Source organism: Peromyscus maniculatus, chromosome 16, assembly GCF_049852395.1.
Source record: "Peromyscus maniculatus bairdii isolate BWxNUB_F1_BW_parent chromosome 16, HU_Pman_BW_mat_3.1, whole genome shotgun sequence".
NCBI lineage: Eukaryota > Metazoa > Chordata > Mammalia > Rodentia > Cricetidae > Peromyscus > Peromyscus maniculatus.
This window is the reverse complement of record NC_134867.1, coordinates 59,025,722-59,044,150: the sequence shown is the minus strand read 5'-3', so window position 1 is coordinate 59,044,150 and position 18,429 is coordinate 59,025,722. Positions and strand designations below refer to the sequence as shown.

The 18,429-nt window shown below is 44.7% G+C and overlaps 1 protein-coding gene across 5 annotated transcripts in view; it reads right to left on the bottom strand.

Annotated features, from left to right (window-relative positions):
* Positions 1 to 303: 303 nt before the first annotated feature.
* Positions 304 to 18,429, bottom strand: part of Fndc1 (fibronectin type III domain containing 1) — an 89,050-nt gene continuing 70,924 nt past the window's right edge. For all 5 annotated transcript variants that reach the window (XM_076552873.1, XM_042262385.2, XM_076552871.1 and 2 more), the window contains 8 exons: positions 17,356 to 17,499; positions 14,847 to 15,077; positions 11,741 to 11,849; positions 7,702 to 7,781; positions 5,883 to 5,912; positions 4,581 to 4,742; positions 3,571 to 3,693; positions 304 to 1,039 (listed from right to left, as the gene is read on the bottom strand). In XM_076552873.1, the coding sequence (XP_076408988.1) occupies positions 924 to 1,039; positions 3,571 to 3,693; positions 4,581 to 4,742; positions 5,883 to 5,912; positions 7,702 to 7,781; positions 11,741 to 11,849; positions 14,847 to 15,077; positions 17,356 to 17,499 (995 nt within the window). In that variant the 3' untranslated portion in view covers positions 304 to 923. The remainder of the gene's footprint in view (positions 1,040 to 3,570; positions 3,694 to 4,580; positions 4,743 to 5,882; positions 5,913 to 7,701; positions 7,782 to 11,740; positions 11,850 to 14,846; positions 15,078 to 17,355; positions 17,500 to 18,429) is intronic.

Below are 18,429 nucleotides of genomic sequence, written 5' to 3'. Positions count from 1 at the left end.
CCTACACACACACACACACACACACACACACACACACACACACACACACTTCAACAAAGGTGATCAAGTCATCTGCTCCATGATATTAAAAGCCTGGAGAAAAGCACTTGGCTTGCAGGTAATGGTGTTGCTCATCAATGCCTCCACTGTGGCCTGAGTTCAACAGCAACTCCTAGAAGCACACATACCTTTTCCCAGAACCTATATTCTGCCGAGAACCTACTCTTGGACACCTCAGAAAGACATTAACAAACAGAACCTTTGTCCACAAAGTCTTGCACACATTCATCTAAAGAACAAATATAAATTTATCAAGTTTAATCAATATTCTTGATGAGTGTAGATATGTATATGCATATATACACAACATATGTATCAAAATTGAGAATTTACAAATAAGATTTGATGCACTTAGCCCAGTGGTGGATAAGTCTTTAGTATAAATCCCAAAGAGAGTGTATTTCCTTTGGTAATTTCAGCAATTCAATTCTACTTCATACAAACAGGTGTGAAGCTTAAACTCAGCTGATTCAAAGATGGGAAAAGCAGAAAGCATTCTGTAAAGCAAACACAGCATGACAGTGCTGTTCCCTGGAGATCCCAGACTGTCCAAATTTTGTGCCGGAAGGGTCTGGAGGTCACACTAGATCTGCTGCTAAGTTGACGTCTCTGGAATGTGTGATTATGAATAAACAAAGCATGGAGAAGTGAAGTTTCAGCAAAACTGGATTCTATTTATAGTCCAGACCAAGAAATGTGGCCAAATCCCAACTGAAGAGGACCAAATGCCCTGTGTCCACCCTGTGACCTCCTGATACCCTGGGGAGGTGGGCTTGGGGCACTGTCTTTATCATGCCCACAGTCCCTAGTGCAAGTTAGTCAAGCAGGCCAGGAGGGTGAACTTGCAGGAAGCTGATCCTTGGTCACCACTTTCCTGGTATGGAGACTCCACACTCATACCAGCCCACATAATAGTAGGGGGTTCCAAAACCGATGTTGCCAAAGCTGACAGGCTCCTGGCGGTACTGGCGATGGTAGCCTGGAACAGCAATGGAAAAGAGAGGGAAAAAGGATGGGTCAAAGTGACTAGCAGGAAAACATCTCATCCTACAGTCTACTTTCAGACAGTATGTTCCGGCAGACACTTCCTAGGTGTTATTTGTAAATACACTGGGCCAGTTTTAAGTGTCCTCAGAATAACAAGAGGTCTACCCCAAGCATGTTTACAGGGGGATAATCCATTCCTCCTCTCACTCACCACAAAAGAATGTGATCTTAGCCAGTCACTAGAGAGCACTCACTGAGGAGTGTACCGTGATCTGGGGAAACTTCACAGCATGCAATCCCATCCTGTTCTCTGAGTTCAGAGCTACCGGCTTTTCGGAGTTGCTCAGCTCCAAGACTTAAGCCTGAGAACCTAGAGCAGACTTGTAGATCTTTCCAGAAAAAAATTTTTTTTTTCTTTTTTTTCTTTTTTTTTTTCTTTCTTTCTTTCTTTTTTGTTTTTTTTTTTTTGTTTTTGTTTTTGTTTTTTTTTGTTTTTTCGAGACCGGGTTTCTCTGTGTAGCTTTGCGCCTTTCCTGGAGCTCACTCTGTAGCCTAGCCTGCCTCGAACTCACAGAGATCTGCCTGCCTCTGCCTCCCGAGTGCTGGGATTAAAGGCGTGGGCCACCACCGCCCGGCAGAAAAAAAAAATTTACACATTGCTAACCTCTTGATGTAGAAGGATGCTCCAGTGGCCTCAACATGTTTTGGGGGACTTAATTGCCCCCACATTTAGCCTTATTTACTTTACTCTTGTCAAATAATGGTTAGCTGGTTAGCTGCCACTCTACCAGTGAGCATATTAATCAGTCATGGTCAATACCACAACCTTAGCACATAGACACAGCGGAATACGGACAACACAGGACTGTGACGGAAGCTGGGGCATGGCAAGCGCTGAAAAGATATGGATTGGATAGATGTTGTATATTTATTGTGATGAACTGGGCTGGCTTACATATTTGACTCAACGGTACTCTAGATGTTCCCACTGAAGCATCGTTAGATGAGGTTACAATTTAAATCAGCAGACTAAGTAGATTATCTCTACACTGTGGCCCACCTAATCAGCTAAAATTCTCAACCAAAATGACCACTAAGTCCTAATAGAAAGACTAGAGAGGAAGTGGAAGGAATTGTGCCTCACAGCCTCAGTCAGACTTGAAGAATGGCATGAAACTGTCTCTGCGTCTTAGGTTTTGCTCCATCCACCGAAGGTTAGAAATGTCCCCTCCACCCAAATCTGCAGTCACCCGAAGCACTTGTCTATAATAAATCTAAAGAGTAGATAAATGCCATTGGTTCTTTACTCCAGATGAAAGATTCTAAATATGCTTATTTTACTACCTGTGTATTTAAATTATTTGAAAATGGGTAACTCATTATGTTAGTATTTTCATCAACTTGACACACACTAGGGTGATCTGAGAGGAAGGAACTTCGATTGAGAAGATTACTCCATCAGACTGGCCTGTAGGGGAGCCTGTGGGCATTTTCTTTATTAATGATTGATGTGGCCAGGCCCAGCTCACCGCAGGAGGGGCTAGTCCTGGGCAGGCCCTAGGTATATAAGAAAGCAAGCTGCTGCTTCCATTCCTGCCTCCGGGTTCCTGCCCTGCTTGAGTTCCTGCTTTGGCTTTCCTCAATGATAGTCTATGATCAGGATGTGCAAGCCAAATAAACCCTTCATCTCCACATTGCTTTTGGTCATGGTATTTTATCGCAGCCATAGAAACTAAACCAGGACACTCATGTAAAGTCTGCATAGATAAATCAGCACACGTCATACCCTGAATGTACCACATCACTGAGAGCTGAGTGTCCAATGGGAAGATGCTGAACCACTTCCAGTTGCTGCTGGTTTGCAAAGAAGGCTGGGCTCATCTGTGACATACCACAGCTGGCAGCTTTTGTGTCCCACCTCATAATGCATCATCAGAGAGCTGGCACCCTGGCCCTGAGGACTCTCCTGGTGAATTTCACGCTTACTCTTCACTCAAGCTGGGTCCTCTGGAAGGACGCCACTGTGCACTCTTCATGTTCATCCATATCATAAGATTAAACGCATACTGCCTCTCCTGACCTTGAATTCATATGATCACCAAGAACACAATTCCTTGACAAGAGGACAACCAGGTGGCATAATCTGTTGTCATTTACACATCATGGTGCCCAAACCATTATTTGACAAGAGTAAAGTAAATAAGGCTAAATGTGGAGACAATTGAGTCGAGGCTACTGGAGCATCCTTTCACACAGTTGTTTTGTCTTCCTGATAGCAGAGCTTGTTTCTGAGAACAGGGATGGGATCTTGCATCCTTTGTATTCCCAGCTTCTCAACGCCAGCATATGGTGGTAGTACTTTAATTCATCAGTTCCTTAATTTTACTCTTTATGATCCAAAGAGCTCCCAACATTAATCTCTAAAATTTAGGTCAAAGGCAGAGCTACCATGCATTTTCTCATTATAACAATTTCCTGCTCCCACCCGCTCGCAGCATAAAATAGCTGCTCTGTCCTTCTTACCTTGAATGGTGGGGAGGGCTTCTACATAAGACTGAGGCCCTGTTCTTCCATCCAAGTGTGAATCCACAAACTGGCAATGATCTTCACCTCTTCCCCAGCTGTCTCCAATGCTGTAGAATGTGTCTGCATAAGGACATCACAGGTCAGTGGCTATCGGAGAGTGTCACAACTGCTTACATGTTAGAACAAGCGTTGGAGATTGTTCGAATTGGGAACATTATTTAAATCATGCATTCCATAGTTTCCATGTCTGAAAAATGTTTGTAATGGCACAAACGTCATTAAGTGTTATAAGAAGCTAGCAAGACCTTGTATATTAAATACTTAACATATGTTCAGTTGGGGGGGGACTTTGAACAATACAGTCAGCTCCATCCTGCAAGTGATGGACCTTTTAATCCTCAGCTTTCAAGAGAGAATGAAGGAAAACAAAATAGAGATTAGACATCAGGCATGTCTGTATAATTAGAAGAAACTTTCCACACATAGCTTCAGGCTGGGGTGCTGTCCATGGTGCTGAACCACGTTAAGGTTGGACACCCTTGCGTTCCCACACTGGGATCCTGAAGATGACTGAGCAATCTCTCCTAGAGATTTTGAAGGGAGAGAAAACGGGTGGAAGAGATGGACACACACACACACACACACACACACACACACACACACACACACACACACAGTGGGGTGGGGTGCTAATTATCTAGTGATGAGGTGTGACAGATCAATCTCCAGAGTTGGGGATGGGAGGGAAGACTTGGTTTTGACAAGCTTATCCTTCCTAGAAAGAAATATAAATAAATTTAAAACCGATCAGGCCAGTTGATTGTAGATTTCATTCCTAAAATATAGTGGATATGCATATATGAAGCCAGTAATCTCAGAGCAGAGTCTACAAAACTGGTTTGCACTGAAGTCCCCACAGTTCCAGCTCTCAGACACATCCTAAGGTCCTGCTTTCCAAGTCAGTACCCGGAAGAAGTTTCCTGCAGCCACCCAAGCATAAGACCTACCTTTGAGGTTGTCACTGAGGTAGATCTTGTACCTCAGCGAGTTACAAAGAACGACTCCCACAAACTTTTTGTACCACGTCCGCTTCACATACTGCCGACCGTGGCAGTCAGTGTAGCCCGGGTCATGCTTGAAAGCAAATGGGATCCAGATGGGCTCACCACCTTGACAACACAAAACACAGGCTCTAAGGTACGGTGGTTACAGGGTCACTGTCTGCACAAACTATCAGAAAACTGGGCATTTTCACTGGGCCTGTGTTCCTCTTGGGGCTTCTCTGAGCACATGTGCATGCATTTTGTATTCCCCTTTCTTTTTCATTACTAGAGTACAATTGAGGTGTTATGAGTTGGATCTAAAAATGTCCCCCAGAGGCTCATGTGTTAGAGGCTTGGTCAGCTTCTCATGGGCTGTGGAGAGATTACTGGTTCAAGAGGTTCCAACATCATCATAGGTTAACCCGCTGATAGACTCATACCTGCGTGAAGAAGGGAGCTGGGGAAGGAAATAGAGCAGGCTTTGAAGGGATTCCCCCTCCTCCCTCCCACCTGCCTGCCTGCCATGAAGAACAGCTTTGCTGCTCATGTCCTTACACTCTATTGTTATACACCTCACCTTAAGCCTAGGATTGAGGGAGCTGAGTGACCGTGCTCTGAAATCTCCAAAACCATACACCAAGCTAAACCCTTCTCCCTGGCTTTCCCTGGTTTTTGCCATGACAACCAAAGAGCTAACTACCACATTTGAAGGGCAGGGTGCTAGGGTATTTAAGATCTTGGTGTTTCCACAAAGGGTTCTCAAAGCTAATGAAAGATGTAAGCCTCAAATAACAGCAGCTGTATTGGCATATTTCACCCTGGGGACATGCCACAGTACTACCATAGTCCCCACAGCTACAGCCCTGCTCTTTTGGTCACTCTTTATTTCTGTCTTGAACTTGAAACACAGGGTTTATTCAGTTCATTGGTGGGGTGGGGTGTAAAATACCCTTGTATACTTGCTGCATTTTGTCATTTTTTATCACATTAAAATGCTCATAAACATGTAAACAATGTACCTATTTTATAGGTATTAGCGAGTCCCATCATAGTTTTTCTTAGATACCAACAGCTATGGTCCTACTAAAGTATTTTCAAGTCATTCTCTTCCGCAAAGAGAATGGAGGGTGGGTGAACCAAAGTTGTCAGAAAAGATCGTGCAGGTGTAAAATGTTCCACCATTTCTACTTGTGGGCCACCATAATGATCACACAGCTTACATTCATGTCAACCAGAGCATCGGAATCCTCAGGATGGAAAACTCACCTGGTGGCCTCACAACAAGCAAAGGATTGTCTGTGGACAAAAAATAAATAAATGACATGTGGAGCAGTTGTGAAATGCTGACTGGAATTCAAAGAGCTAACCCAGTTGGTATAGAGAGAAAAAAATAAGGTTTGTTTATCGGATGCCAAAGTTTCCCATGGGTTTCGTTTTGTAAGCATTTTCTTTTGAGAAATACTCCCTGGTCAACTGCCTTGTTGTCGACACAGAAGCTGTGAGTTTCTGGGAGAGACAAAGCTTTGAAATTGTGTGCTACAAAAGTAACACAGTACTTCAGGCAGGCAAGATGGTCAGTAAGGCCAACCTGGCAACCTGGGTTTCACCCCAGGACCTGTGCGGTGGAGGAAGAGAACCAACCCTTGAAAGTTGTCCTCTGACCTCCACTGTGGTTCTCTCTCTCTCTCTCTCTCTCTCTCTCTCTCTCTCTCTCTCTCTCTCTCTCTCACACACACACACACACACACACACACACACATTGAAAATAATATAAACAAATCATATAAAAACTTCACAGTCAACGCTCTTGTTTTTAAACTTCATATTTGGGGAAGTCCAGTGATTTCTCAGAAGATTCTGTATGCTATAATATCACACCCAGAAGAAGATAAAATTCAAACCCAAGCATTTGCATGTAGACACTTATAGCATCGTTGTAATTATCAAACAGTAGAAATAACTTAAAATGCAGTTGATTGGGTTGAATGAACAGATTGTGGCACAGCTCTACAATGAAATACAGACCAGTGATAAACGACGGACTAACAAACACAATGCGTGGATGATTCTGAGAGAATCCAGCCAAAGGGTCTGCACTCTAGGGCACTAATGTCAAATCCTAGGTGATGTGAACTCAGTGGAAAGAGCAGAGGGTGCAGGACAGCAGGAGGAAGCCGTTGGTGATGACAGACACGCTCACTGTCTGGATCCTGGCCAGGACTAAATATAACTCAAATCTACGACACTCGGTATTTTAAAACTATCTGTGCTTTAGCTGCAAAAACCACTGCAGAGAGTACAAAACTTGCTTGTAAAGACATTTTGCTTCAGAAAAAGATCATTCTTAGGTGATGTTGGGTCACAAGCCCATGCCTTCTGGTATGCTGGGCCAGCCATCTGCCCCATGTTCCTGGGGTCCATGCAGGAACATGGTATTACAGAGCCTGAGAGCTTTACCCCACAGCACTCCAAAACGCAAGGCCATATATGGGATAGCATATTAAGACAGAATAGATGTTCATATTTAAATACTCAGTACAGATCTCTCTTCCTCTTCATAAAGGTCATCTTAGATGGAACCTAGAGAGACAGCTGCCTCCCACATCATCTAAGGTGGATGTTATCCAGTGATTTGGAACAAAAGTATTGTTTTTAAACTTTAAACTAATACCAGGTATGGTTGCTCATGCCTATAATTCTAGTACTCAGTCACCTGAGGCCACCCTGGGCTAGTTAGACAGTTCCAGGTTAGCCTGGGCTACTCAGTCTCAATAAAACCAAAACCAAACAATCAGTAAAAATCCAGCAATAAAGCAATTTCTGAAGCTGTTTTATGCTAACGAGTCAAAGCTATCTTTAGGTTGAAAACTAAATTTATCATTCCTTTCATTAGAATTTGACCTTATCTTTCTCCTCACCTAGCAGGGTCAGGGATGGGGGATGCTTGTTTTATAAAGAGAAACCCAAACTCACCCAACAGAAAAGAAGACATTTTCTTGCCTTAATTTTCACTATGCCAGTGCTGCCATTCTGATCATTTATTTCACTATTCAAAAAATCAAAACAAAGATGAATGTACCCATACCTGATTCCGTAACAAATGAGACCGAAGGGCTGACAGGCCCATAGCCATGAGGGTTCTTGGCTTGAACTTTGAAGTAATACCTGAAATCCAAAGAAAACATCTTTTAAAAGAGAAATTGATTTGACTTCTGAGGAACGAGACAGATTCCCAACCCTTCCAACCATGCCTCTGTTATAACTCTGGAGTCCTGTTGGTCAGTTTTTACACACACCCATTCATGTATGCATGCACACGCGCGCGCGCCCACACACACACACACACACACACACACACACACACACACACACACACACACACCTAGTCATCCTCATATTTTTTCCCCCTGAACTTTCTCATTTGTGATGATTTCTTGAAATGGTACAATTAACACAGCACAAGCATATAGCTGATGGGAATGGAATAGAAAACAGGCCGACAGCTGCCCAGAGTGCTTTTCTGGAGCATACAAGCAGGCAGGTACTGGGTAACTCTCTCAGTCCATCCTTTAAAGACCTGATTAAGATTCGGATACCAGGATAAGCTCCAAGAGAGAGGAGCTGGTACAACAAAATACAGAGTAGAACTCAAATGTTAATCAACATCTCAGACTCCATGGTGGATTCAGCACTAACGTGACTTGTGACTAGCAAGAAACAGTGGCTAAGGGGTGGCCTTTCCAGTGAACTAACATGAAAGCCATGCTTTGAGCTTTGTAACCTCCAGAAAAGAGAAGTATGACCAGGAAGAGGAGGTGAGGAAAACCTGAGGGGAGAGGCTTTACTGCAGGCCCATACTTTGTCTTGGAACAGAGAATGTTCTAGAAAGCACAGTTTGAGCCAGCTAGCTCATCAAGAAGGAAACGGAGTCTCCAGGCATCTTACTTTGCCAATACTGATGCTCAAAGAAGGACTGAGGATCAGTATGTCGGTTGGAACCACCGTTGCTAACTTTTGTGACTTCCACTCCCTGGGGTTCCACATAGCATAAGGCTATCATAGGACCCATGAATGGTGGCTCCCTGAACCTAATAAATAGTATTTTCCTCTAGCTTTTGGCCAGAAGGAATGTCTTACCTAACTATTTCAAAATTCTTTATCTGGTTAAGTCAGGTACACAGATACATGTGCTGATAAAAGAGGTAATACAAAGTTTTACAGAGGGACTATTTACATTTGGGGGTGCCATTGACTCCTGACTACAGGTAATGACATCACCAAGGCCACCTCTGGCCTCACAGCACGCAGAGACATTCTCCTGTGGTTTGACTAAAGAAAAGAAAAGCCACTCGGTAAAAATCTGAAGTCATCCACATATTGATTTTTTTTTCATTTCAGATTATTTTTTTAAAGATATGCACAATTAAGAACATGGTTCTAAATATCGATTGACCCAGCAGTGCATGTTTCTTGATTATTCACACTTAATCAGTGGCTGTGGAGTAATTTATGGCAAAAGCCCCAAAGGCAGTTCCAACAGGGGGGTTGGTACACATCAACGATTCTAGTTGCATTTTGCAAACACTTTTTTCTTTAAAGAGAAGCCATTTAAAAATTAGGAGTGATATCTACATTCAGAAGCCACATGGGACACTTGTGCTGCGTAGTTCCTCACATCCCTGACGGAACTGCCCTAAAACTCTGATCCAATCTTTCTACTGTAAAATAGGATTTTAAAATATGAAGACCCAAGGAATGATAGCAGGACCCTTGTTTAGTAAAAAACAGATTATGACCTAAACTACCAATGCTCATGCTTAGTTAGATTCTAGCTCTTCCTTTGAGTGGAGTGACTTCTTGTCTCTCCTGAGGACTAGAAGGCTGGTTGTCAAAGGCCCTGAGAACTGGAGTGACCTCCCAACGAAGTTGACTCAGCACGATGGTTACCTGAGTTTCCACGGCAACACAGGAAGCTGCTCCGTGTGCAGGGGGGGAAATGAGTTTCTTCTCATTGTATCCACACTGTATTCACACTCTTAATCAGTGGCTGTGGAGTAATTTAGGGCAACCCCCCCCCAGTTGTTTGTAGTTGCTGTTCACATGGGTCCTGAGGGGATTTGATCAGAGAAGATCCCAGGCTGCATCCCACCTGCATTTTCCACCTGAAGAGCCAACAGCCTGTGCTTGCTCAGAAGAAGCAGAAGAAGAGGCTGGGCGCACGGGCAGATGGAGCCTGGTACTGTCCATTTTCCCTCATTCTTCTTCTCTTTTGAGGCTTTCCATCTTCCTAGAACATTTCAAATGTCGAGGCTTCCTCTTCCTGGAGCAATTTTACCTTACCCCGCCTCACACCTCACCTCACCTTGCCTACCTCTTCTCTGGTTTAACTGCTCCATATGCTTTAGACCTAACTTTCTCAGTCTTACCTGACTAGCCTTAGGCTCATAAGAGCAAGAATTTCCCTATTATGTACTCTCCCTAAACTTCCTCAAGACACTGACTGTGGAAGTCTCTGTTTGTACTGTTTTTCCTTTTTAACATCTGTTCCTCCCCGCACCACACAGTAAACCCCATGAGGACAGCACTGTACACACTATGAGAGCTGCATCCAGTTCACCCCCCATGCCCTAAACCCTGGCCCAAAATAAACAGGAGGAAGAATCGCTTAAATGAAGTTTGGACCCAGAACCCTGGTCAGAACAAGGACACCTTCACTTTACGCCACCATCACCTGACAGTCAAAATGCCCAAAATCCAATATGGTAACAAATTTTGTGGAAAGAACATTGGACACAGACAGGGGAGGAGGAACAGGGAGAGGCCAGGAGATTAAGGTTCAACTTTTGCCCACTGGAAGGCATCTTCCAGCGTTTTGATATGCATGGGGCTGTGCTGTAGAAGTAAGCAATCCCTGCACATAGAGGAAAAGGATGCTGACCCTGTTTCATCTGATTCTGCTGCTTTCATTTCCTCCGGTGAACTTTCACCTCTGGTCAACATTCATCTCATTAGAAAGGAATGGAGCACTTTCTCCTCTCCCTGACTTATTGCTTCGTTTCATTTGCCAAATCCTGCAATTCATAACAGTTTATGGAAGCTTGGTTCCAGGGAGCCTAAGTGGCACGTTAAAATGTCACAGGGAGTGTTCCCAGCTTTGGGGACGTCTCCTGGTAGCAGGGCTCTGGCCAGATTCTGTCCCCTCTAGCACACGTCTGTTTATCGAGTCATTTGTTCCGGCTTTTTCCTGCCTCTCTGCCTGTGGAAGCTACTTGGAGCTCTTCACAGCCAGCCTGCTGGCTCTGTCCATCAGTGTGGGACTGTGGCTACCTGGACAACCTGCAGGAGCCAGTCATGAGCTATTCAGGGATCCTACAGGTCTACTGATGTTGTGTGATTGACCATAGCAAAAGTACCTGAACCATAGACACTGAAAATGCTATAAACCAGGGATGGCCCCCTTCCCCATGCCCAGTTTACCAGCATGCCACTGCCTGGCCAAGGCATGCTCAGTGGCTCGCTCATGATCGTCCACCAGGTCACTTTCTGTTAGTCATACCTCCCAAGCCAGGCAATACAACTGAAGAATATACAGCCAGTCACTCCCACATGACCAAGTTTTGCCAGTTTCTCACTGAGTGCCATAAACTTTGGTTTCCAGAACAGTGCCCTGTCAGCCAGCCGCTGCTCAGTGATGAAGACACACTTGTAACCTTTACCAATGCATGCAGTACACTTTTCTAGAATTTTCTGAACATCTGCATCACAAAGCTTAAGTGTCAGTTAATTAATGTGTTTGACAAAATACTGTCCCGCTAACGTCACACAGCAAGGTTGTATTAAAAACTGAACCAATTCTATTCCAACTTCTATAAGTTCCCTTATGGAAGGTAATGTTTAGGAAAACAAGGAACAAACCCAGTTGCTAAGTAACAGCTACAATACATGCAGTAATTTCTCTTAAGCAAAGGACAAGGCACATGGTAAGCCTTCATTGGTATCCCATGAGCTAAATCAAGACTTCAAGGAAATGGTGAGACCGATTAATTCCTTCTTCCCAAGCGAATGACACTGTGGCCAAGCTCACAGGTCCCGCTGTATGTTTGTAAGTGACTGCTGGGTCATACCTTGTGTTCGGCTTCAGGTTCTCAATGGGCAGGTGGGTCACCGACGACGTCTGAGTTGACCATTTGTTCCTGATGAAGTCCTCGTAAGAGGCACTGTAGACCAAGTATCCTGGGAACGGAGAGGGAGGAACCTGGTGAGCATAGAGGAACCGGCCCCAGTTTGTTTTCCTAATGCTTCAACCAACTCCATGACCAACAGCAACTCGGGAGAGGAAAGGTCTTATTTCACCGTACATCACCGTACACTTCCAGGTCATGTTCCATCATGCGGAGAAGTGAGGGAGGAAACTCAAGCAGGGACTTGCAGCAGAAACCAAGCTGCTTAGCGGCTTGCTTCCTCCTCTGGCTTGCTCCACTACCCTTCATATACAGCCCACACCCACCCGCCTAGGAATTGTACCACTCACAGTGGACTGGGCTCACCCATATCAATTACCAATCAAGAACATGCCTCACAGCTGTCTCAATGGGCCAATCTAATAGAGGCAATGCCCCAGGTGAGACTCCCTCAGTTGACAGCTGAAGCTAACTAAGAGCGAACCAGGTCACACCGAGCCGTGCTAGGGAGTGGGTAACGCATGCATACAGCTCCGTGAGAACCTCAAGGAGAACAAGTTTCACTGTGAGACGGGATGGTACACTTCAGTTACTTCTGGTGAATTCAGGCAGGGACAGAAAAGTCAAGCGCTTTCTGGCATCTCACTGCTTCCCTGCTTCGCTTCCTTCTCTGCACCCTCATTCCCTGGCCTCACTCAGCTCATCAGGGCCAATTCCATCTCATCATGACTGCACAGAGAAGGGAAAAGTGGGAGATAAAACAATAGTGCTCTGCACTTAGAATAACTAAGCCAGACTCAAACAAATGTTCTGTTTTCCCTATTATATGTGGAATATAGATAGACAGACAGATAGGTAGATAGATATAGATTTAGAGAGACAGATCGATAGATAGATATAGAGAGATAGAACGGTAAGAGAAAGACAGACAGACAGATAGATAGACAGATGATTGATAGATAGATAGATAGATAGATAGATAGATAGATAGATAGATAGATAGATATGGATAAATCACATATATATGCCATGGAAGTAACAGAAAAGGAGGTTGAAGGGGGAGGGGAGAAGGGTGAATATGGACAAAGCACATGACACACTGGAAGGAAAATGTGACTCTGAAAACCACCACTGTATAGTGAATACATAAATAAGAACTCAAAAGATGGTCAAAACCCAGTTCCCTGGTAGAGACAGACAGTTGTCCTCTATGAAATGAAGAATGTCGGCAGTGACTCCCAGGCATGCAGGGGTGACTGACAGACCCACAGTGACCCTCACTCATTGTCATAACTCACCTATGATTTTCAGTTGCTGACCTTGACCTTGTTCAAGGAGAGTGGTTATATGAGGGATCTGAAGCCAGACAGCATAAAATGATATATATACATATATACATACATATATACATGCATGTATATCCATATACATACACACACACACACACACACACACACACACACACACACACACACACACATATATACTTTGTCCTGTGTGCTCACCCATTTGCCAGTTATGGCAGTGGGGAGGTGGCTCAGCAGAAGAGAGCATTTGTTGCTCAAGCATGAGAACCTGAGTTCAAATCCTCAGATGCACGTAAAGAGCCGAGTGTGGGCAACTGCCTTCCTACAACCCCATTGCTGGGCGGGGCACAGACGGGAAGATGGAGGAATTGTGGCCACCAACCTACTCCACGTTCCGTTCCTGTCTCAGGAGAATAAGGTGGAGAGTGATAGATCCAGGCCCTTAGCATCCTCCTCTGGCTTCCCTGCATACATAGACACATGTACCTACTACACACATGTGCACAAACACCTCACACGCATGAGAGAGGGGGAGGGAGGGAAGGAGAGAGAGAGAGAGAGAGAGAGAGAGAGAGAGAGAGAGAGAGAGAGAGAGAGAGAGAGAGAGAGAGAGAGGCCATTCATAAAACCACATTCAATCAAAAAGATTCTCCCGGATTTGGGTACAGGCCTTCCTCTACTGATCTCTGCTTTCTTTTAGAAATGTGTTATACGTTTCAGAGATTGGTCTCACTCAGCACACACCATGAAATGAGCAGTTGTCAGTTATGCCAAAGACCCGGATCCCTCACCCACACTTGCCCTGTGCCCTTTAAGCCTTCAGCCATACCTAGCAGGATGCATGGGGACTGTATTTCCTAGTCCCTTACCCTGGCTCTGGGGCCACTGTACAAGCTCCATAAGAGAAGCTGCACTTTGAGTATTCTTGAACACTTTTCTCTCCTTAAAAGACAGTGCTGGGGTCCTACAGCAAAAGCACCCGAAGTGTGGAATTACATGCATGACACTTGGGATGGATAATGTTGATCTCTAACCTCCAACACTACCCTTGCCACTGAGAGACAAATTCACAGCCAGCATGTACCTACTTCCTCTACACAGCTCACAGGCCTGGAAAAAAATCATCCGCAAAGGAGGAGACTGTTCACAGAACGCTTCGATTCTGTTTCTGTAAGAACTCACTCTAACTCATTCTCTGTTGTCATCTTGGCGCAGTCACAGAAACTCACAAGCATCTCATAGGCCAAAGGCCCACCGGAGAGGCTCAAGACCCTTAGGGCTCTTCCATTTTCCCCAATGCCCACGTAAGGAATTGGGAAGCACCCAGGCTGCCATGGGAGCAGCCAGCAGGCACAGAAGGAGCCATACAGTATCAGTTCAGTAGAAACATGTTCACCACCCTCTCCTACAGGATTTCAGCTGACCAGTGCTTGCCTGGCTATTTTCAGGATGATACAAGGTTAAAGATATAATGATATTTATTTTTCCTATGAGGAAAGAACTCCCAGCAAGATGACATATTACTAGCTTAAGGTCATACAAACCAGTCTGGAATTATAACTGAGGACCCTGGCTTCCATCTAGTGTTCTTTAACTACTCACGGGGCTCCTGCACTTACCCGTGTTCCCCATGCCACTGAAAATGATGTCTGCCTTCTCCACCTTACTTGTCTGTTTGTTCATCCACCCACTGACCGCTCCTCTCTCTAAGTGAGAACGCTGAGCATCCGCCTAGGACACACCTGTTACCACATCTCCGGGGATGGCTTTGTTCCAGTCTACAATGACAAATGAGTGACAGCCCTCCATGGCAACCACGGTGATGTTGCGGGGAGCATGCTGAGGAGGCAGGTCGCTCTTCGTCAGGTCATTTGGAATGAGTTCATCCAGGCTCTCCACTTGGAAGTGATCCAGAGCATCAGTCAGGGAGCATGGGGCCGATGGGTCTTTACTGAGGTATGTCACATAAGGAGCTGGAAAGAATGGAGGAAATCAGATCCACAATTCAGCCTCTCCCTGCCAAGACTTCAGAGACACCTGATGCTAGTTCAAGAGCACATTGGGCTGGGGAGATGGTTCTGTGAATAAAGTGCATGCTACCACAGAGTAAGGGACTAATTTCAACCCTTAGCACCCTCGCGACAATGGAGCCAGCATGGTAGCCAACCATAATCCCCACACTTGAGAGGCTGATGCAAGGGATCCCTGTAATAAGCTGGCTAGCTAGACTATAATAATTGCCAAGCTCTGGGCTCAACAAACAACACTGCCTTAGTACATATAGTGAAGAGTGAGCAAGGAAGATACCCAACACCAATCTCTGGCCTCTACACACAAGTGTGCCTCCACACATGCAAATACACACACATACACGCACACTACACACATACACATAAGTAAAATCAAAGAGCAATCCCTGCTTCTCATTAATGGATCCATGGACACATAGCTTGAAATGTGATGACTGCAAAAGGTCTCATTGTCCCATCAACGCCGATGGCTAGAACCTCAAAGTTCTTTAGAGAGGTCCTCTGACGAGTTTGATGTAATAGGAGCCTCCAGCATTTTTCCGTTCCTATGCCCTCAAATTTGGAAAACTGTGAGTCAGTTAACTGGCATCCCCTCATCACATTTCATTCCCCTAGCCATCTTAAGACCAGAGAAACATACAGCAGCCTCGAGCTTTTTCCCTGGGTGGCTTCCTGCAGAGCTTTGTGAACCTTCAACCCTTTTGGAAGTTTGGACATAAAGCCAAGGGCCAAGCAGCCCTCTGCAACATTGTTGCTTAATTTCTCATCCTCATATTTATGACATGCTGAAGCCCATCCACAAGATTTCAGGGGCTACAGGAGACTGGGACTATGCAGGTCATGGCCTGGTACCCCGTTACAAGTGAGCCTCCTAATATGAGGATGTGCCAGGGACAAGCAATAGGCTCTCTGCTACTAGCCCACAGTTCTTTGGACTGTATTCCATTCTAAGAGAATTTAAGAATGCCAAGGAATTGAAGTGAAGGCTTTATATAACCAAGACCTCAAGTGCTCTCAAATGAAATGACTAGAAATTTCTGAAGACCTCATAGTCTTTAGAAGCAATCTGTGGAAGGGCTAATGATACCACTAAATGCCTCTTTCCCTTTTAGTTGTGGTACAGCAGTGGGATAGTGTAAGTTTGGTGGACTCTCCAGGCTGCTGAACACCAGGCAAACACTGGCATTAGCCCCAGAAATTGCTGCTTCAAACTAATGGGCTTGCTCTTTAACTCGTATGGTGAGACGCCCAGTCACTGCCTCTTGGCTGGCAAGACTTCTTCTCTGCTCATGGCAAGACATTTGTTTTGGAAACTGAAAAGTGTGATGTTAATTTAAGCTGTTGCTTGTCTCCACTCAGTAACATATTAATCCAACTGTCTTGTTAATGCAGTTCATTAAGGTCATGGGAAAGATGGCTCAGGAAGGGAATAGAGCATAGTTCAGCTGCACAGAATTTTCAGTTGAAATTGTTTTGATTGCTGACAAAGAAGAGGGGAGAAATCAATTTCTAGATGCCAATTCTTTGAGGCTAATGAAGTTGGAGAAGATAACTGTAGACAGACAGCTTTGGTTCTGCAACTTTGTCATGGCTAGTGACAGCATTCACCAAGCTGCACTGTTCAGAGTTTAGGAAACTGTGCACGTTAAGGTCCAACCATGCAGCGTCTTCAAAAGACTGGCCACAGGGCTGGGAACATGGCTCAGGGGGTAAGAATTCTTGCTATATAAGCAAGAGGACCTGAGTTTGGATCCCCAAAACCCACATAAAAAGCTGTGCATAGCTGTGCATTCTGTAGCCCAGGTATTTGGGGCTGGAGACAGACAGATCTACATTCTCACTGGCCAGCCAGTCCAACTAAAATAGCGAGCTTCTGATTCAGAGAGAGATGCTGTCTCGGGGAACAAAGGAGAGGTGATGGAGGAAGAAGACAATGGCTGTCCTCTGGCTTCTGTGAGCACACGTGTGGGCGTTGGCACACTCGTGTGTATACACTTGCTGAAATCCTCTGTTGAGCACTAACAGCTCTCTGGTTAGTGTGGACTTTTGAAAATTAATGTGTATCTAAGTAAAGTGGACTCACTAAATTACTCCAAATGGAAATTTCACCCAGGGAATGTTTTCTTAAAATGCACCACCTTAGCTAGGCCAAGGCTTAGTTACGCTGCCTTCAAAGGCAAAAGTTAAAATCAACTTCTCCAATTAAGGACGTGACATTCACCAACAAATCGTTTCTTTCCAGCCAGATCAAATTCTTCCTCTGGGAAGGAGCTGACGGTGCCTTGCTCTGGGATGACCTTCATTGTGGCAGCGGTGGTCGAGGGCATGATGGTGGTCAGTGGCCTCGTGGTCTCAAGTCCATAATCTGAAAAGAAATGAAGTCTTTGTAATTGGGTCCTACCAAAAGAGGCAATGATTGCAATCTAAGGATACTTAAGATTCAACTGTAGACACACACAAATACACACAAACACAGACACACTCCACACACCACACCAGACCTACCCCCTACAACATAACCCAATATACATACACTTACTTATATATACATATACACATGCGCATATATGTATCACGTACTATACCACACACACAGCTATACTACATACACAGACACCACACATCACCTAGATACCATGTATACCATACTCACATACATAGATATACACATACCACATGCAAATATACAGATGTTACATACAGCATACACACAACTGTACCATATATCACACATACCACACACAGACATCCACACAAAACACACACATTTACACTCACATACACATACACACACATATCCCCCTTCTGTACACACACACAGAGACACACATACCCTCACCAACTGCTATATGCAGCTGCATATTAATAAAGAGAGAGAAAGAACAAAGAAATACATATACCCACAAAAATGAAGTTTAGGGAACAGGAAATGAGAGTCCTTCAGAAATTTCCAGACCATGTTCGTACCCAAAGCTAGTCCTTACCTGAATTTCTTTTCCTTTTAAAGCTATAAAAGATCACATCAGAGGCCAGGCGGTGGTGGCACATGCCTTTAATCCCAGCACTTGGGAGGCAGAGGCAGGCAGATCTCTGAGTTCGAGGTCAGCCTGGTCTACAGAGTGAGTTCCAGGACAGGCACCAAAAACTACACAGAGAAACCATGTCTCAAAAAACAAACAAACAAACAAATATCACATCAGGGCGAGAGAGATGTCTCTCATGTCTCAGTGGTTTAAAGCATTTACTGCTCAAGCAAAGGACCTGGATTCAGTTCCCAGCACCCATGGCAGGTGAC